General features: G+C 32.2%; 2 protein-coding genes across 2 annotated transcripts; both read right to left on the reverse strand.

Moving 5' to 3' along the window:
• Positions 1-745: 745 nt before the first annotated feature.
• On the reverse strand, positions 746-5326 carry LOC135131822 (putative exonuclease GOR). The gene is made up of 5 exons (XM_064059672.1): positions 5169-5326; positions 4925-5041; positions 1044-1606; positions 892-996; positions 746-832 (listed from the first exon to the last, which is right to left on the reverse strand). Exons 2-5 carry the CDS (start codon positions 5028-5030, stop codon positions 746-748), a joined length of 861 nt encoding a protein of 286 aa, XP_063915742.1. The 5' UTR covers positions 5031-5041; positions 5169-5326.
• A 9595-nt stretch (positions 5327-14921) lies between these two features.
• Positions 14922-19705, reverse strand: LOC135131823 (exonuclease GOR-like). Its single transcript, XM_064059673.1, has 2 exons — positions 19639-19705; positions 14922-15835 (listed from the first exon to the last, which is right to left on the reverse strand). Exons 1-2 carry the CDS (start codon positions 19703-19705, stop codon positions 14922-14924), a joined length of 981 nt encoding a protein of 326 aa, XP_063915743.1.

A 19705-nucleotide genomic window follows, 5' to 3' on the forward strand; every position in this document is an offset into this window, starting at 1 on the left:
CTTGATTCTTCAGTTCGTTGATATTTCAATTTTTCGAATTTTTAAACTTTGGACTTTAGATTTTTAATGTTTTGATTTTCCGATTTTTCGTTTTTTCGATTTTTGAAATTTCAGATTCTTTGATTATTCGGCTTTTCGATTTTTAATTCCTGCATTTTTCAATTTTTCGTATTTTCATTTTTCAGATTTTTAATGTTTCGATTGTTCCCTCAAAACACTAATATGCTCAAATCCACAGAACACAAAAATTCTCAAATCCTTAGAACATCCAAACATTGACATTCTTAGAACACTTAAATCCTCATGTCCTCAAAACACTAAAATCCCCAAATCCTCAAAACACCAAAATCACCAAACCTTCAAAACACCAAAGTATGACAAATATCATAAATAGCCAACAGGACGGGAGAAAAGGATTTTTGTCAGGATATAGGAATTCGTGGCGGGGTGGAGTGAATAAAATTCTGTAGTTTACTTAGAAAAATGTATAAAAATGTAAAAAACTAAAACTAACACAAGTATTTACAATTAAAAAGCACTCACACAATTATTTACAAAAAAAAAACTTATTCATATAATATTTACAATTAAAACGTAGTTACACAAGTATTTACAATTAAATCACAGTCATTATTTTGTATTAACACTATAATACAACCTACGCATCACCGATGTTTGCGGATTACAAAGAACTACCATATGGGCGTGGACCTCAAGCAGCACTTTCTGAATTAGGAAAGCATGTTCAGGACCCCATCGTGCTCCACAGCTTGACTTTAGCGAGGTCCAGGGATGTGCGGGCGTCCTCGCAGCTACTGTGCCCTCTTCCTTCCTGAACATGCCTTTCTAATTCGAAAACGGCGAAACGGTAGTCCTTTATAATGCGCAAACATCAGGGATGTATCGATCACCGTTCAATGTGTCGTAGACAACAATCCCATTGAAGCCGACGACGCTAACCCTAGCAATTTCTAGCCCTGCGACTTCCTGGCGTTCCTGAGATCCTTCTCGGTCACCCCAGAAAATTGGGTATTGAAGTCTACGACACTGTGAGCAGGTCTCACGAATGTGTCGTAGACAACAACCCCATCGAAGCCGACGACGCTAACCCTCGCAACTTCTAGCCCTGCGACTGTGTAACACATCTCGCAGTCCAGGGCGTAGATGTTGCGGTCGGGGTACGTCGACTTCCTGGTGGTGACGAACGACGTGAAGGGACCGTTGACGCCGCGTTCCACGCCACTCCAGACGTGGACTCGGAATGTGGTGCGGCCCATCGAGCCGGGGACGAGGCCACAGCAGGTGTATTGGGCTGCATATATCTTACCATAATGATATATGCAGCCCTCCTCAGTTATGTAGTTTTCTTGGGTGGTGAAGAAGGGGCGGTCGCACCTAGTGCACAGGCGCTTCGAGCCGGGAGCGCTGTCGTCGGGCGTCGGGTTCTCCTTGACCCATGGGTTGTCCAATAAAAAATACACTTTTTTCCCCATGGAGCAAGGGAACCCGCATTTAAATTGCTGTACCTTGGGGAGCGCGTACGGTTGCAGCAAGTTGGTGAAGCTGAAGACCCTCTTTGATAGGTCGTAGTCGCACGGGGTGAGGGCTGAAAAACAAATATAAATGATACATACTGAATTAATATTAAATCCGACTTAAACAATTAACACGGCTCCGAATGCAATGGAAGAAGCGTCCGTTTTTAAAATAAAATTCCAACTAAATTGCACCTTTTTTTTGCTTAATCTGGTTATTGGCGCTGCTATGTTACCAAAATTTTGTACAGTAAAGTTTTTTGTAAAGTTTTTTCTCTTCCCTATTTTAAGCTCCACCCACCGGTCCCACGACGAATAAAAAAATTCATCACAATTGAGATGGAGCGGGTGGGCGGGGCTTATCCATTTCAAGAATAAAATAGTTAAAATATCAAGTAGTGACCTTGAGGTTAGAATTATGTTTTAAGTATTATGTTGTTGAAAGTAAACTCTATACATTGAGAAAAAGAAATTAATGATTAAGCCCCACCCACCCGCCCCTGTCTAAATTGTGGTGAATTTTTCATTTATTGTCACTTCAAAGGGCGGAGCTTAATTACAAAATCCACATTTCTTTAGAAAAATTCATTAATTGCGTTTCATACTAGCAAAACGTCTTAATTTAACAATTTTGTTGAAATCGTAAGAATCCAATGAATTTTTTTTCGGGGAAATGTAGTTATTTTTGTGTTTTGGAAACGTGGTTTTCTACTTTGTATGGATTTTTAAATTGTTGTATTTATTTTCGATACATTGTATGATATTAACACTGAGAAAAAAAATGACAAATTGAAATAATAGAAAATTTGGAAATCGAAAACTTAAAACCGGAAAATTGAAAAATAGAAATATCGAAGAACTGAAAAATTGAAACATCAAACAATTGAAAAAATGAAAATCTAAAAACGAAAACTCGACTTTTTAGTGACTCTATTATTTGGATTTTCCGATTTTTTGAATTCTCGCTTTTTCGACTTTTCGGCGTTTCAGTTATTAGATTTTTCGATTTTTTAGTTCTTCAGTTCTTTGTCATTTCAATTTATCATGGATTTTTTAGTTTTTTGACTCCTCAATTTTCCAATTTTTCAAATTTTTGATTTTTAAATTTTGAATTTTTCGATTTCTCAGTTTTTTACTTTTTCGAATTCTGGATTTTGTGCTTTTTCGATTTTTTTGGTTTTTCAATGTCTCGACTTTTCAATTTTTCAAGTCTTCAATTTTGTTTATATTTTAATTTTTCATTTTTTTTTATTTTAAATTTTTCGATTTTTCGACTTCACAGCTTTTGATTTTCCCGTTTTCCATTTTTTCAATTTTTCAATTTTTCGCTTCCTCTATTTATCGATTTTTTTTAGTTTTCAATTTTCAGTTTTTTAATTTTTAACTTTTGGATTTTTCGACTTTGGGGTATGTCTGTTTTTCGATATTTTTCGACTTTTCGAATTTTCAATTTGTGGATTTCTCGACGTGAAATATTGGGAAATCGAAATATGAAAGGTCGAGAAATCGAAAACTCATGAAGTCGAAAAATCGAGAAGTCAAAAATCGAAAAGTCAGTTTCAATTTTTCAATTAAAATATTGAAAAATCCCGAAACTGAAATATCAAAAAACTGAAAAATGAAAGAAAAACTGAATAACGGAAAAACAGAAAAATTCCGAAACTGAAACATCCAAAAGCTGAGATTCTAAAATATTGAAAAACTGGGAAATCGAAAAATTAAAAATTGAAGGATGAAGAACTGGAAAATCGAAACAGTCGAAAGTCAAGGAATCAATCAAAAAATCCATTACTTGAAAAATCGAAAAATGGAGAAGTTAAAAATTCAAAAAATTGAAAAATCTAAAAATCGAGTTATTTAAAAATCGTAAAATTGAAAAGGAGAAAAACTGAAAAAACGTCAAATTGAAACATCGGAAAATTGAAAAATTAAGGAATTGTAAAATGAAAAAATTGAATAATGAATAATCTGAAAAATATCAAAACTGAAATTTCGAAAAATTAAAAAATGAAAAAGACTGAAGAATATAAAAACTGAAAAATCTCAAAACTGAAATATCCAAAAACTGAGAAATTAAAAAATTGAAAAATTGAGAAATTCACAACGTAAAAAATTGAAAAATTGAAGAATCGAAATATTTAAAAATCGTAGAATTGAAGAGGACAAAAATTCGAAAAACGTAAAATTGAAACATTGGAAAATTGAGAAATCGAAAAATTGAATAACAAATACACTGAAATTTCGAAAAATTGAAAATTGAAAAGAAAACACTGAAAAATCCAGTGAAATATCCAAAAACTGCGAATTTAAAAAATTGAAAAATTGAGAAATCGAAAAATCAAAAAAGTGAAAAACTGAAAAATCGAAACAGTCGAAAGTCAAGTAGTGCGAAAATCAGTACATCGATTATTTGAAAAATTGGTAAGAAAATGAGTTTATAAAAGTCAAAAATTGAAAAACCAAAATATTTAAAAATCGTAAAATAGAAAAAGTGAAAAGCTTAAACAACGTAAAACTGAAACGTCGGAAAATTGAGAAATCGGGAAAGTGAAAATAGAGAAATTGAAAAATTGAGAAACTATAAAATCCAACAATCCGTTTAGGATGTGTATCAGATCACGGAACATAACTTATAGATCAAACAAGTTCTCAGGCGACGAATTAGTCATTAATTTTTTTGAGACACCCGACACTATATAAGCAAATCAAAAAAATATTAATGCAGTGATAGATAAATCACAAGTACAGACTCATCATATTTTTGACATTTTTTATAGTTTTTATTATTTACTATTTATTCGGCAAAACTTTGAGCTGACGTGATCAATTTTTTGGAAAGGACAAACAAATATATTTAGATTAAAAAATTATTATGCTTCTCGTAACTTCAAAACATCTGAAAGATTTCAAAGCACTCGGTTTCGTAGATTCAAAGTTAAATTGCAAAATGTTACTTTATACTTTTGACTTTTTTTCCAAAAATATCGACGTTTCGGGTAATAACTGAACGCGGAATGATAAATTACAAGTGTAAGACTATGTTATTTTATACATTTTAAAACCAATTTACTATGTTCAATTTTAAAGCGACGTCATCACCTTATTGGTAGGGACGATTAGACAAATTTTGGTTTGCGTTTTACCATCTACACGGATTAATACTTCTCGAGCGTAAGCGTAAGTAAAAAGATCGCGACCTTAAGATAAAATACGCTTATCAGTAGTGCAAATCTAGGATTTTATCCACAAACTAAAGTCGCATTACGTTAGCTATCACACTTTGACCAAACCCGATAAAATTCCGTGGAACGTCGCGTTGATTCAGACGAAGGGAGTTGGCACTCATCGAAATTACCCATCATGCAATTTAAAAATAAAATTTGACTTACGTTTTTTCTTCTTCAGTTTCTCCCGCTGTTGGTCTTCCTTCTGGAAAATCGACAAGAGGCGATCTTTTGAAGACTCTTCTTTGGCAACACGTTTAAGGGCAGCCATGGCGAAACAGACTAAAAATTATTTATTATTATATTATAGGGGTTATTTTCAGATTCATTTTCATTTCTAGAATAAACAAAATTTAAAGACCTTGTTGTTGTAAGCAGATTTGGGAAATTTACATTTTTTTGACCTTACCTTATTTGTACGGCTTGTGCCTAGCGAGACCCATGTGTGGTTAAAACTCTTGTAGTATGGGCATTTTTTGCGTTGTTTGTAGCATTCTTGTAAAAATTACCTCTCGACAACCCAAAAGAAGTGCGATAAATTTTATTACTCCTGAAGTTTTTGCAGCATTGAAAATAAATCAAACAAAATGTATACATATCCATGGTTTTCAATTTTGCATCAGAAGGAATATGATAAAGTCTGATAAACTCGTCAACAATCGTTAACTATTTGTGCCTTTTGAAAATAAAAAATTAACCTATTTTTCCAGATTTAGCGTGAACTGATTTTGACGAATGTTATTCAGAGCACGCAAATAATTTTTTTATAGAATCGATTAGTAATAAAAATAATGTCTGGATAATCGGAATTTAGAGATAAAACACTCGATTAAAGTGTTCGTTCTACCTATACAATAATCATATTCTGATAAGTTTTGGCGTGGCAGTTAGTTCGGGAGATATTTCCAATTAATAGAATAAAGTTCATTAAGATGTGGACATTATCTTGAATGATAAAGATAAAATCACACCTATTCAGGTCAAACATTTACTTAGTTTTTCTAAAAAATCACTTTCCAAAAATCGTAACTAGACGAAACACTTTTCTAAAAAATGCGACCCGTTTTCTTTTAATTCCAAAGTAATTAAGTTCTTATTGGAAGACAAGAGACTTTACTAAATCTTATTTTATTTACTAACGATCTTCTGTTATCTAGAGGGGTTTAAAGCTATCCTTCCAATTTGTGGGTGTGTCGACTCGACAGTTTTACTGTTACCTGGAAAGTACTTAGACCAAGCCACCAAATTACATTAACGCGGCCATTAACTTTATGACATTAGTGTATTTCAGTACTCATTTCTATTGTTTGGCTATGACCACCTAACCATCCCAAAAACCCAGGATTACTAACTACCTGCTGGTATTGTGGCCGTCAAATTAGACCGAATTCTGCCTGGGGCCCGGTCGTGCTGTCACTCATTGTAGTGATTAGGATGGTTGTAATTTTTATCACTCTGCACTGTTTGGGCACAGCTTATTTCTTATTTAAATACCAACTGCCCAAATTTATGGCATCTATAAGCCGTGGTTAGGGGTTTATTGAGCGCTTGAGATGTGCAGCTTATTGTGACATCTACTATACCTACTGTAATCAGTGCTTTGACTTGCCGTTTCAAGTAAAATGCTAATTTTATAAAGTATTTTCAATTTTACGACTTTCTCCACTCGACCCGAAGTGAAAATATGTAAATGCCGAAAATATTAATTATTGTTCAAGGGCGAAAATTTTTCGGTTTTTCAGTTTTTCGATTTTCAGTGTTTCGATTTGCGGTTTATCGAGATTTGATTGATTGTGTTTTTCGGTTGTTCGATTTTTCAAGATTTCGCCTTTTCGGATTTTCAGTTTTTCGATTTTTGTGATTTATGTATCCGTGTCGAGTTTTTACCTTATGCTCCAGATTTAAAAAAAAAAATCAGAATGTGCAACATTTTACAAGTTAACTTTGAAGTTGCAAAGTCGAATGTTTTGAAATCTTGGAAACGTTTTAATGTTATCGGAAGCTGGTAAATCGTTAACTTGATGATGTTATCTTACAATTTTGTCGAATGAACGTTATTTAAATGTTAAAAAGTAACATAGTCCTGAACTTGTGGTTTATGATTCCTGACATCAGGATTTTTGGAAAAAATAAATCAAAATTGTAGATATATGTATATAAAAATTTTTCAATTTCTCAATTCTTCTAATTTCCGATTTCTTGATTTTTCGTTATTTAAGTTTTAAGATTATTCAGTTTTCTTGTTTTTCAGTTATTTACGTTTCTAAGTTCTGGATTTTTCGACTTCTCAATGTCTTGATTAATCGATTTTTTGATTTTTCGACTTTCCGATACTCAAATTCTCGATTTCTTGATTTTTCAGGTTTTTAGTTGTTCAATTTTCCAATTTTTTGATTTTTCAATTTTTCGATGTTTCAGTTTTGGGATTTTTCAGTTTTTCTTAGATATTTTTCAATTTTTTAAGTTTTTGGTTTTTCGACTTTTCGATTTCTCGATTTTCCAATTTTTCGTTGTTTCAGTTTTGGGACTTTTCTATTTTTCTTCGATTTTTTGATTTTGTTTTAGTTTAACATTTTTCCGTTTTTATTATTTTACTTTTTGGTGTCGCGATCTTTTGATGTTTCGTTCCTCGATATTTCAGCTTTTCAATTTTTCGATGTTTCGACTTCCCTATTTTTTGAGTTTTCGACTTTTTGGCTTTTCAATTTTTCGATTTTCCAATTTTTAATTGTTCCGATTTTTCATTTCTCCCATTTCCCAATTTGCCGTCATTTGAGATTGGAATTTTTCAGTTTTTCGATTTTTCAGTTAATCAATTATTCTCCAAATTTCAAATTTTTCATTTTTTCGATTTATTTTAATTTCGGATTTTCCGCTTTCCCGGTCTTTAGATTATTCGGCTTTCCGATTTTGATTTTTCGATTTTTAAATTTTAGATTTTTTGTTTTTTCAGCGTTCAATTTTTCCAATTCTCTATTTTTTACTTTTTCGATTTTTAAATTTTAGATTTTTGATTTCTTGATTCTTCAGTTCGTTGATATTTCAATTTTTCGAATTTTTAAACTTTAGATTTTAGATTTTTAATGTTTTGATTTTCCGATTTTTCGTTTTTTCGATTTTTGAAATTTCAGATTTTTCGATTATTCGGCTTTTCGATTTTAAATTCCTGCATTTTTCAATTTTTCGTATTTTCATTTTTCAATTTTTTAATGTATCGACTGTTTCCTCATAACACTAATATGCTCAAATCCACAGAACACCAAAATCCTCAAATCCTCAGAACATCAAAACCTTGACATTCTCAGAACACTTAAATCTTCATATCCTCAAAACACTAAAATCCCCAAATCTTCAAAACACCAAAATCACCAAACCTTCAAAACACCAAATTATGACAAATACCATAAATAGGCAACAGGACGGGAGGAAAGGATTTTCGTGAGGATATAGGAAATCGTGGCGGGATGGAGTGAATAAAATTCTGTAGTTTACTTAGAAAAATGTATAAAAATGTAAAAAACTAAAACTAACACAAGTATTTACAATTAAAAAGCACTCACACAATTGTTTACAAAAAAAACTTATTCATATAATATTTACAATTAAAACATAGTTACACAAGTATTTACAATTAAATCACAGTCATTATTATGTATTTACAATATAATACAACCTACGCATCACTGATGTTTCCGCATTACAAAGAACTACCATATGGGCGTGGTCCTCAAGCAGCCCTTTCTGAATTAGGAAAGCATGTTCAGGACCCCATCAGCTGCTGTGCCCTCTTCCTTCCTGGACATGCCTTCCTAATTCGGTAAGGGCCAGCTCCTTCAGCCCTTTATAATGGGCAAACATCAGGGATGTATCGATCACCGTTCAATGTGTCGTAGACAACAATCCCATTGAAGCCGACGACGCTAACCCTAGCAACTTCTAGCCCTGCGACTTCCTGGTGGTGACGAACGACGTGAAGGGACCGTTGACGCTGCGTTCCACGCCACTCCAGACGTGGACTCGGCATGTGGTGCGGCTCATCGAGCCAGGGACGCGGCCACAGCAGGTGTATTGGGCTGCATATATCTTACCATAATGATATATGCAGCCCTCCTCAGTTATGTAGTTTTCCTGGGTAGTGAAGAAGGGGCGGTCGCACCTAGTGCACAGGCGCTTCGAGCCGGGAGCGCTGTCGTCGGGCGTCGGGTTCTCCTTCACCCATGGGTTGTCCGATAAAAAAAACACTTTTTTCCCCATGGAGCAAGGGAACCCGCATTTAAATTGCTGTACCTTGGTGAGCGCGTACGGCTGCAGCAGTTCGGTGAAGCTGAAGACCCTCTGTGATAAGTCGTAGTCGCACGGGGTGAGGGCTGAAAAATAAATATAAGTGATACATACTGAATTAATATTAAATCCGACTTAAACAATTAACACGGCTCCGAATGCAATGGAAGAAGCGTCAATTTTTAAAATAAAATTCCAACTAAATTGCACTTTTTTTTTGCTTAATCTGGTTATTGGCGCTGCTATGTTACCAAAATTTTGTACAGTAAAGTTATATTTTTGTAAAGTTTTTTCTCTTCCCTATTTTAAGCTCCACCCACCGGTCCCACGACGAATAAAAAATTCATCAAAATTGAGATGGAGCGGGTGGGCGGGGCTTATCCATTTCAAGAATAAAATAGTCAAAATATCAAGTAGTGACTTTGAGGTTATAATTATGTTTTAAGTATTATGTTGTTGAAAGTAAACTCTATACATTAAGAAAAAGAAACTAATGATTAAGCCCCACCCACCCGCCTCTGTCTCAATTGTGATGAATTTTTCATTTATTGTCACTCAAAAGGGCGGAGCTTAATTACAAAATCCACATTTCTTTAGAAAAATTCATTAATTGTGTTTTATACTCGCAAAACGTCTTAATTTAACAAATTTGTTGAAATCGTAGTAATCCAATGAATTTTTTTTCGGGGAAATGTAGTTATTTTTGTGTTTTGGAAACGTGGTTTTCTACTTTGTATGCATTTTTAAATTGTTGTATTTATTTTCGATACATTGTATGATATTAACACTGAGAAAAAAAATGACAAATTGAAATAATAGAAAATTTGGAAATCGAAAACTTAAAACCGGAAAATTGAAAAATAGAAATATCGAAGAACTGAAAAATTGAAACATCAAACAATTGAAAAAATGAAAATCTAAAAACGAAAACTCGACTTTTTAGTGACTCTATTATTTGGATTTTCCGATTTTTTGAATTCTCGCTTTTTCGACTTTTCGGCGTTTCAGTTATTAGATTTTTCGATTTTTTAGTTCTTCAGTTCTTTGTCATTTCAATTTATCATGGATTTTTTAGTTTTTTGACTCCTCAATTTTCCAATTTTTCAAATTTTTGATTTTTAAATTTTGAATTTTTCGATTTCTCAGTTTTTTACTTTTTCGAATTCTGGATTTTGTGCTTTTTCGATTTTTTTGGTTTTTCAATGTCTCGACTTTTCAATTTTTCAAGTCTTCAATTTTCTTTATATTTTAATTTTTAATTTTTTTTAATTTTTAATTTTTCGATTTTTCGACTTCACAGCTTTTGGTTTTCCCGTTTTCCATTTTTTCAATTTTTCAAGTTTTCGCTTCCTCTATTTATCGATTTTTTTTAGTTTTCAATTTTCAGTTTTTTAATTTTTAACTTTTGGATTTTTTGATTTTGGGGTATGTCTGTTTTTCGATATTTTTCGACTTTTCGAATTTTCAATTTGTGGATTTCTCGACGTGAAATATTGGGAAATCGAAATATGAAGGTCGAGAAATCGAAAATTCATGAAGTCGAAAACTCGAGAAGTCAAAAATCGAAAAGTCAATTTCAATTTTTCAATCGAAATATTGAAAAATCCCGAAACTGAAATATCAAAAAACTGTAAAATGAAAGAAAAACCGAATAATAGAAAAACAGAAAAATTCCGAAACTGAAACATCCAAAAGCTGAGATTCTAAAATCTTGAAAAACTGGGAAATCGAAAAATTAAAAATTGAAGGATGAAGAACTGGAAAATCGAAACAGTCGAAAGTCAAGGAATCAATCAAAAAATCCATTACTTGAAACATGGAAAAATTGAAATATTTAAAAATCGTAAAATTGAAGAGGAGAAAGACTGAAAAAACGTCAAACTGAAACATCGGAGAATTAAAACATTAAGGAATTGTAAAATCGAAAAATTGAATAATAAATAATCTGAAAAATATCAAAACTGAAATTTCGAAAAATTAAAAAATTAAAGAAAAACTGAAGAATGTAAAAACTGAAAAATCTCAAAACTGAAATATCCAAAAACTGAGAAATTAAAAAATTGAAAAATTGAGAAATCCACAACGTAAAAAATTGAAAAATTGAAGAATCGAAATATTTAAAAATCGTAGAGTCGAAGAGGACAAAAATTCGAAAAACGTAAAATTGAAACATTGGATAATTGAGAAATCGAAAAACTGAATGACAAATAAACTGATATTTCGAAAAATTGAATACTGAAAAGAAAACAGTGAAAAATCCAGTGAAATATCCAAAAACTGCGAATTTAAAAAACTGAAAGATTGAGAAATCGAAAAATCAAAAAGCTGAAAAACTGAAAAATCGAAACAGTCGAAAGTCAAGTAGTGGGAAAATCAATACATCGATTGTTTGAAAAATTGGTAAAAAATTGAGTTTATAATAGTCAAAAATTGAAAAACCAAAATATTTAAAAATCGTAAAATAGAAAAGGTGAAAAGCGTAAACAACGTAAAACTGAAACGTCGGAAAATTGAGCAATCGAAAAACTGAAAATGGAGAAATTGAAAAATTGAGAACCTATAAAATCCAACAATCCGTTTAGGTTGTGTATTAGATCACGGAACATAACTTATAGATCAAACAAGTTCTCAGGCGACGAATTAGTCATTAATTTTTTTGAGACACCCGACACTATATAAGCAAATCAAAAAAATATTAATGCAATGATATTTTTTACATATTTTATAACATTTATTCGGCAAAATTTTGAGCTGACTTGATCAATTTTTTGGAAAGAACAAGCAAATATATTTTGATTAAAAAATCATTACGTTTTTCATAACTTTAAAACCTCTGCAAGATTTCAAAGAATTTTTTTTTTTTTGCAGTTTCAAAATTAAATTGCAAAATGTGATTTTATAATTTTGATTTTTTTTCCAAAAATATCGACGTTTCGGGTAACAACTGAACGCGGAGTCATAAACAACAAGTGTAGGACTATGTTAATTTATACAATTTAAAACCAATTTACTATGTACAATTTTGAAGTGACGTCATCACATTATTGGTACGGATGATTAGACAAACTTCGGTTTGCGTTTTACCATCTACACGGATTACAATACTTCCCGAGCATAAGCGTAAGTAAAAAGATCGCGACCTTAAGATAAAGTACGCGTATCGGTAGTGCAAATCTTGAATTTTATCCACAAACTAAAGTCGTATTACGTTAGCTATCACACTTTGACCAAACCCGATAAAATTCCGTGGAACGTCTCGTTGATTCAGACGAAGGAAGTTTGTACACGCATCATGCAATTTAAAAATAAAATTTGACTTACGTTTTGCGTTCTCCAGTCCCTCTCCCCACGATAATTGGAGTTGCTCCTGTTGCCAACTCTCCTCTCGAAAAGTCTTCAGTAGCAGTTCCTTCGAAAATTGGTCTCTGGACGTATCTCCATCCATGTTTAACTCACTATCTGAAGAACCATTTTCGAAAAGGCCTTATATAGACAATTTTTTCTTTTTGAAGGGGTGGCGACCACCCTTTCATTGGTCTTAGATGGAGGAATTATCTTCAGACTCATTTTCATTTCTAGAATAAATAAAATATAGACATTGTTGTTGTAAATATGCAAATTTGGGAAATTTACACTTGTTTAACCCTACCTTGTTGGTGTGGCTTGTGGCTAGCGAGACACGTGTGTGGTTAAAACTCTTGTAGTATGGGCATTTTTTGCGTTGTTTTTAGGATTCTTGTAAAAAATTATCTCTCGACAACCCAAAACAAGTGCGATAAATTTTATTACTCCTGAAGTTTTTGCAGCATTGAAAATAAATCAAACAAAATGTATACATATCCATGGTTTTCAATTTTACATCAAAAGGAATATGATAAGGTCTGATAAACTCGGCAACAATCGTTAACTATTTGTGCCTTTTGAAAATAAAAAAATAACCTATTTTTCCAGATTTAGCGTGAACTGATTTTGACGAATGTTAGTTATTCAGAGTAATAAAAATAATGTCTGGATAATCGGAATTTAGAGATAAAACATTCCGTAATTTTTTTTTGTTTATGAAATGGTTGGAAAGAATTTTGGGGATATTTTTCGATTGTTTGAATTTTCAATTTTTCTATGTTTCGACTTCTGGGTTTTTGAGTATTCGACTTTTCCAATTTTCAATTTTTCGATTTTTTTGTGATGTCTGGTAAATCGTTAACTTGATGATGTTATCTTACAATTTTGTCGAATGAACGCTACTTAAATGTTAAAAAGTAACATAGTCCGGAACTTGTGGTTTATGAATTCTGACATCAAGATTTTTGGAAAAAATAAATCAAAATTTTAGATATATGTATATAACAATTTTTCAATTTCTGAATTCTTCTAATTTCCCATTTCTTGATTTTTCGATATTTCAGTTTTAAAATTATTCAGTTTTCTTGTTTTTCAGTTATTTACGTTTCTAAATGGTTCGATTTTTCGACTTCTCAATGTCTTGATTAATCGATTTTTTTATTTTTCAGGTTTTCAGTTGTTCAGTTTTCCAATATTTTGATTTTGGGATTTTTCAGTTTTTCTTAGATATTATTCAATTTTTTAAGTTTTTGGTTTTTCGACTTTTCGATTTCTTGATTTTCCAATTTTTCGATCTTTCAATTTTTCGTTGTCTCAGTTTTGGGACTTTTTTATTTTGCTTCGATTTTTTGATTTTGTTTTAGTTTAAAATTTTTCAATTTCTATTATTTTACATTTTGGTGTCGCGATCTTTTGATGTTTCATTTCTCGATGTTTCAGTTTTTCAATTTTTCGATGTTTCCACTTCCCTATTTTTCGAGTTTTCGACTTTTCGGCTTTTCAATTTTTCGATTTTCCAATTTTTAGATGTTCCGATTTTTCATTTCTCCCATTTCCCAATTTTCCGTCATTTGAGATTGGAATTTTTCAGTTTTTCGATTTTTCAGTTAATCGATTATTCTCCAAATTTTTTTTTTTCGATTTATTTTAATTTCGGATTTTTCGCTTTACCGGTCTTTAGATTATTCGGCTTTCCGATTTTGATTTTTCGATTTTTAAATTTTAGATTTTTTGGTTTTTCAGCGTTCAATTTTTCCAATTCTCTATTTTTTACTTTTTCTATTTTTAAATTTTAGATTTTTGATTTCTTGATTCTTCAGTTCGTTGATATTTCAATTTTTCGAATTTTTAAACTTTGGACTTTAGATTTTTAATGTTTTGATTTTCCGATTTTTCGTTTTTTCGATTTTTGAAATTTCAGATTTTTCGATTATTCGGCTTTTCGATTTTAAATTCCTGCATTTTTCAATTTTTCGTATTTTCATTTTTCAGTTTTTTAATGTTTCGATTGTTCCCCCAAAACACTAATATGCTCAAATCCACAGAACACCAAAATCCTCAAATCCTCAGAACATCAAAACCTTGACATTCTCAGAAGACTTAAATCCTCACATCCTCAATACACTAAAATCCCCAGATCTTCAAAACACCAAAATCACCAAACCTTCAAAACACCAAAGTATGACAAATATCATAAATAGCCAACAGGACGGGAGAAAAGGATTTTTGTGAGGATATGGGAAATTGTGACGGGGTTGAGTGAATAAAATTCTGTAGTTTAGTTAGAAAAATGTATAAAAATGTAAAAAACTAAAACTAACACAAATATTTACAATTAAAAAGCACTCACACAATTATTTACAAAAAAAACTAATTCGTATAATATTTACAATTAAAACGTAGTTACACAAGTATAATTTACAATTAAATCACAGTCATTTTTATGTATGTACAATATAATACAACCTACGCATCACTGATGTTTGCGTATTACAAAGGACTACCATATGGGCGTGGACCTCAAGCAGCCCTTTCTGAATTAGGGAAGCATGTTCAACAACTTGTGTTTCACTAGGTCGAGGGATGTGCGGGCGTCCTCGCAGCTACTGTGCCCTCTTCCTTCCTGGACATGCCTTCCTAATTCGGAAAGGGCCAGCTCCTTGAGACCACGCCGAAACGGCATTCCTTTGTGATGCGGAAACATCAGGGACGTATCGAGTACCGTACCGTGCACCATCCTCAACGCCCTCAAGTCGTTGTCCAACCCATGGCCGATGAGGATGGTGTCGGCACGGATAAACTCGCACAGCTCTTTCTGCACTTTCTTCAGACTCTTTGCGTTTTGCAAATCTCTCTCCGCCACCCCAGAAAATTGGGTATTGAAGTCTACGACACTGTGAGCAGGTCTCACGAATGTGTCGTAGACAACAACCCCATCGAAGCCGACGACGCTAACCCTAGCAACTTCTAGCCCTGCGACTGTGTAACACATCTCGCAGTCCAGGGCGTAGATGTTGCGGTCGGGGTACGTCGACTTCCTGGTGGTGACGAACGACGAGAAGGGACCGTTGACGCCGCGTTCCACGCCACTCCAGACGTGGACTCTGCATGTGGTGCAGCCCATCGAGCCGGGGACGCGGCCACAGCAGGTGTATTGGGCTGCATATATCTTTCCCCAGTGATATATGCAGCCCTCCTCAGTTATGTAGTTTTCCTGGGTAGTGAAGAAGGGGCGGTCGCACCTAGTGCACAGGTGCTTCGAGCCGGGAGCGCTGTCGTCGGGCATCGGGTTCTCCTTGACCCATGGGTTGTCCAATAAAAAAAACACTTTTTTCCCCATGGAGCAAGGGAACCCGCATTTAAATTGCTCTACCTTGGTGAGCGCGTACGGCTGCAGCAATTCGGTGAAGCTGAAGACCCTCTGTGATAGGTCGTAGTCGTACGGGGTGAGGGCTGAAAAATAAATATAAATGATCCATACTGAATTATTATTAAATCCGACTTAAACAATTAACACGGCTCCGAATGCAATGGAAGAAGCGTCAGTTTTTAAAATAAAATTCCAACTAAATTGCACTTTTTTTTTGCTTAATCTGGTTATTGGCGCTGCTATGTTATCAAAATTTTGTACAGTAAAGTTTTATTTTTGTAAAGTTTTTTCTCTTCCCTATTTTAAGCTCCACCCACCGGTCCCACGACGAATAAAAAAAATCATCACAATTGAGATGGAGCGGGTGGGCGGGGTTTATCCATTTCAAGAATAAAATAGTTAAAATATCAAGTAGTGACTTTGAGGTTATAATTATGTTTTAAGTATTATGTTGTTGAAAGTAAACTCTATACATTAAGAAAAAGAAACTAATGATTAAGCCCCACCCACCCGCCCCTGTCTCAATTGTGATGAATTTTTCAGTTATTGTCACTTCAAAGGGCGGAGCTTAATTACAAAATCCACATTTCTTTAGAAAAATTCATTAATTGTGTTTTATACTAGCAAAACGCCTTAATTTAACAATTTTGTTGAAATCGTAGTAATCCAATGAATTTTTTTTTCGGGGAAATGTAGTTATTTTTGTGTTTTGGAAACGTGGTTTTCTACTTTGTAAGGATTTTTAAATTGTTGTATTTATTTTCGATACAGTGTATGATATTAACACTGAAAAAAAAAATGACAAATTGAAATAATAGAAAATTTGGAAATCGAAAACTTAAAACCGGAAAATTGAAAAATAGAAAAATCGAAGAACTGAAAAATTGAAACATCAAACAATTGAAAAAATTAAAATCTAAAAACGAAAACTCGACTTTTCAGTGTCTCTATTATTTGGATGTTTCGATTTTTTTATTCCTCGCTTTTTCGACTTTTCGGCGTTTCAGTGATCATATTTTTCGATTTTTCAGTTCTTCAGTTCTTTGTCATTTCAATTTATCATCGATATTTTAATTTTTTTGACTCCTCAATTTTCCAATTTTTCAAATTTTTGATTTTTTAAATTTTGAATTTTTCGATTTCTCGATTGTTCGGTTTTGATTTTCCAGTTTTTAGATTCTTCAATTTTTCTAGATTTTCCAATTTGTCGATATTTTGCGCCTTTCGATTTTTCGATTTCTCAATTTTTTACTTTTTCGAATTCTGGATTTTCTGCTTTTCGGATTTTTTTGATTTTTCAATTTCTCGACTGTTCAATTTTTCAAGTCTTCAGTTTTCTTTATATTTTAATTTTTCAATTTTTTTAATTTTAGATTTTTCGATATGAAAACTTTCGATTTTTCGACTTCACAGCATTTGATTTTTCGGTTTTCCAATTTTCCGATTTTTAAAAATTTTCGACTTTTCAATTTTTCGCTTACTCTATTTATCGATTCTTTTAGTTTTCAATTTTCGGTTTTTTAATTTTTAACTTTTGGATTTTTCGATTTTTGGGTATTTCTGTTTTTCGATATTTTTCGACTTCTCGATTTTTCAATTTGTGGATTTCTCGACGTGAAATATTGGGATATCGAAATATGAAGGTCGGGAAATCGAAAACTCATGAAGTCGACAACTCGAGAAGTCAAAAATCGAAAAGTCAATTTCAATTTTTCAATCGAAATATTGAAAAATCCTGAAACTGAAATATCAAAAAACTGAAAAATGAAAGAAAAACCGAATAATGGAAAAACAGAAAAATTCCGAAACTGAAACATCCAAAAGCTGAGATTCTAAAATATTCAAAAACTAGGAAATCGAAAAATTATAAATTGAAGGATGAAGAACCGGAAAATCGAAACAGTCGAAAGTCAAGGAATCAATCAAAAAATCCATTACTTAAAAAATCGAAAAATTGAGAAGTTAAAAAAGTCAAAAATTGAAAAATCGAAAAATCGAAATATTTAAAAATCGTAAAATTGAAGAGAAAAACTGAAAAAACGTCAAACTGAAACATCGGAAAATTGAAAAATTAAGGAATTGTAAAATCAAAAAATTGAATAATAAATAATAAATAATCTGAAAAATATCAAAGCTGAAATTTCGAAAAATTAAAAAATGAAAGAAAAACTGAAGAATGGAAAAACAGAAAAATTCCGAAACTGAAACATCCAAAAGCTGAGATTCTAAAATATTGAAAAACTGGGAAATCGAAAAATTAAAAATTGGAGGATGAAGAACTGGAAAATCGAAACAGTCGAAAGTCAAGGAATCAATCAAAAAATCCATTACTTGAAAAATCGAAAAATTGAGAAGTTAAAAAAGTCAAAAATTGAAAAATCGAAAAATCGAAATATTTAAACATCGTAAAATTGAAGAGGAGAAAAACTGAAACATCGGAAAATTGAAAAATTAAGGAATTGTAAAATCGAAAAATTGAATAATGAATAATCTGAAAAATATCAAAACTGAAATTTAGAAAAATTAAAAAATGAAAGAAAAACTGAAGAATGTTAAAACTGAAAAATCTCAAAACTGAAATATCCAAAAACTGAGAAATTAAAAAATTGAAAAATTGAGAAATCCACAACGTAAAAAAATGAAAAATTGAAGAATCGAAATATTTAAAAATCGTAGAGTCGAAGAGGACAAGAATTCGAAAAACGTAAAATTGAAACATTGGATAATTGAGAATTCGAAAAACTGAATGACAAATAAACTGAAATTTCGAAAAATTGAATACTGAAAAGAAAACACTGAAAAATCCAGTGAAATATCCAAAAACCGCGAATTTAAAAAATTGAAAAATTGAGAAATCGAAAAATCAAAAAGGTGAAAAACTGAAAAATCGAAACAGTCGAAAGTCAAGAAGTGGGAAAATCAAAACATCGATTATTTGAAAAATTGGTAAAAAATTGGGTTTATAAAAGTCAAAAATTGAAAAACCAAAATATTAAAAAATCGTAAAATAGAAAAGGTAAAAAGCTTAAACAACGTAAAACTGAAACGTCGGAAAATTGAGCAATCGAAAAACTGAAAATAGAGCAATTGAAAAATTGAGAAACTATAAAATCCAACAATCCGATAGTCATTAATTTTTTTGAGACATCCGACACTCTATATAAGCAAATCTAAAAAATATTAATGCAGTGATAGATAAACCACAAGTACAGACCCATCACATTTTTGACATTTTTTATAGTATTTATTCGGCAAAATTTTGAGCTGACGTGATCAATTTTTTGGAAAGGAGAAGCAAATATATTTTGATTAAAAAATTATTATGCTTCTCGTAACTTCAAAACATCTGAAAGATTTCAGAGCACTCGGTTTCGCAAATTCAAAATTAAATTGCAAAATGTTATTTTATAATTTTGATTTTTTTTCCAAAAATATCGACGTTTCGGGTAACAACTGAACGCGGAGTCATAAACAACATGTGTAGGACTACATTATTTTATACAATTTAAAACTAATTTACTATGTACAATTTTGAATTCACGTAATCACATTTTTGGTAGGGATGATTAGACAAATTTTGGTTTGCGTTTTACGATCTACACGGATTACAATACTTCCCGAGCGTAAGCGAAAGTAAAAAGATCGGGACCTTAAGATAAAATACGCTTATCAGTAGTGCAAATCTTGGTTTTATCCACAAACTAAAGTCGTTTTACGTTAGCTATCACACTTTGACCAAACCCGATAAAATTCCGTGGAACGTCTCGTTGATTCAGACGAAGGAAGTTTGTACACGCATCATGCAATTTAAAAATAAAATTTGACTTACGTTTTGCGTTCTCCAGTCCCTCTCGCCACGATAATTAGAGGTGCTCCTGTTGCCAACTCTCCTCTCGAAAAGTCTTCAGTAGCAGTTCCTTCGAAAATTGGTCTCTGGACGTATCTCGATCCAT

This window comes from Zophobas morio, unplaced genomic scaffold (assembly GCF_036711695.1).
Source record: "Zophobas morio isolate AGI-343-1 ecotype UQ-CSIRO unplaced genomic scaffold, CSIRO_AGI_Zmor_V1 ptg000021l, whole genome shotgun sequence".
Lineage (NCBI taxonomy): Eukaryota > Metazoa > Arthropoda > Insecta > Coleoptera > Tenebrionidae > Zophobas > Zophobas morio.

Coding starts and splice junctions, on each gene's coding strand:
- LOC135131822 (XM_064059672.1), bottom strand. CDS start 5,030: ATGGCTGCCCTTAAACGTGTTGCCAAAGAAGAGTCTTCAAAAGATCGC. Junction 1,607..4,924: donor GAAACTGAAGAAGAAAAAAC/GTAAGTCAAATT, acceptor TTTGTTTTTCAG/CCCTCACCCCGTGCGACTAC. Junction 833..891: donor GTGATCGATACATCCCTGAT/GTTTGCGCATTA, acceptor AGGCATGTTCAG/GAAGGAAGAGGGCACAGTAG.
- LOC135131823 (XM_064059673.1), bottom strand. CDS start 19,705: ATGGATCGAGATACGTCCAGAGACCAATTTTCGAAGGAACTGCTACTG. Junction 15,836..19,638: donor GAAGACTTTTCGAGAGGAGA/GTTGGCAACAGG, acceptor TTTATTTTTCAG/CCCTCACCCCGTACGACTAC.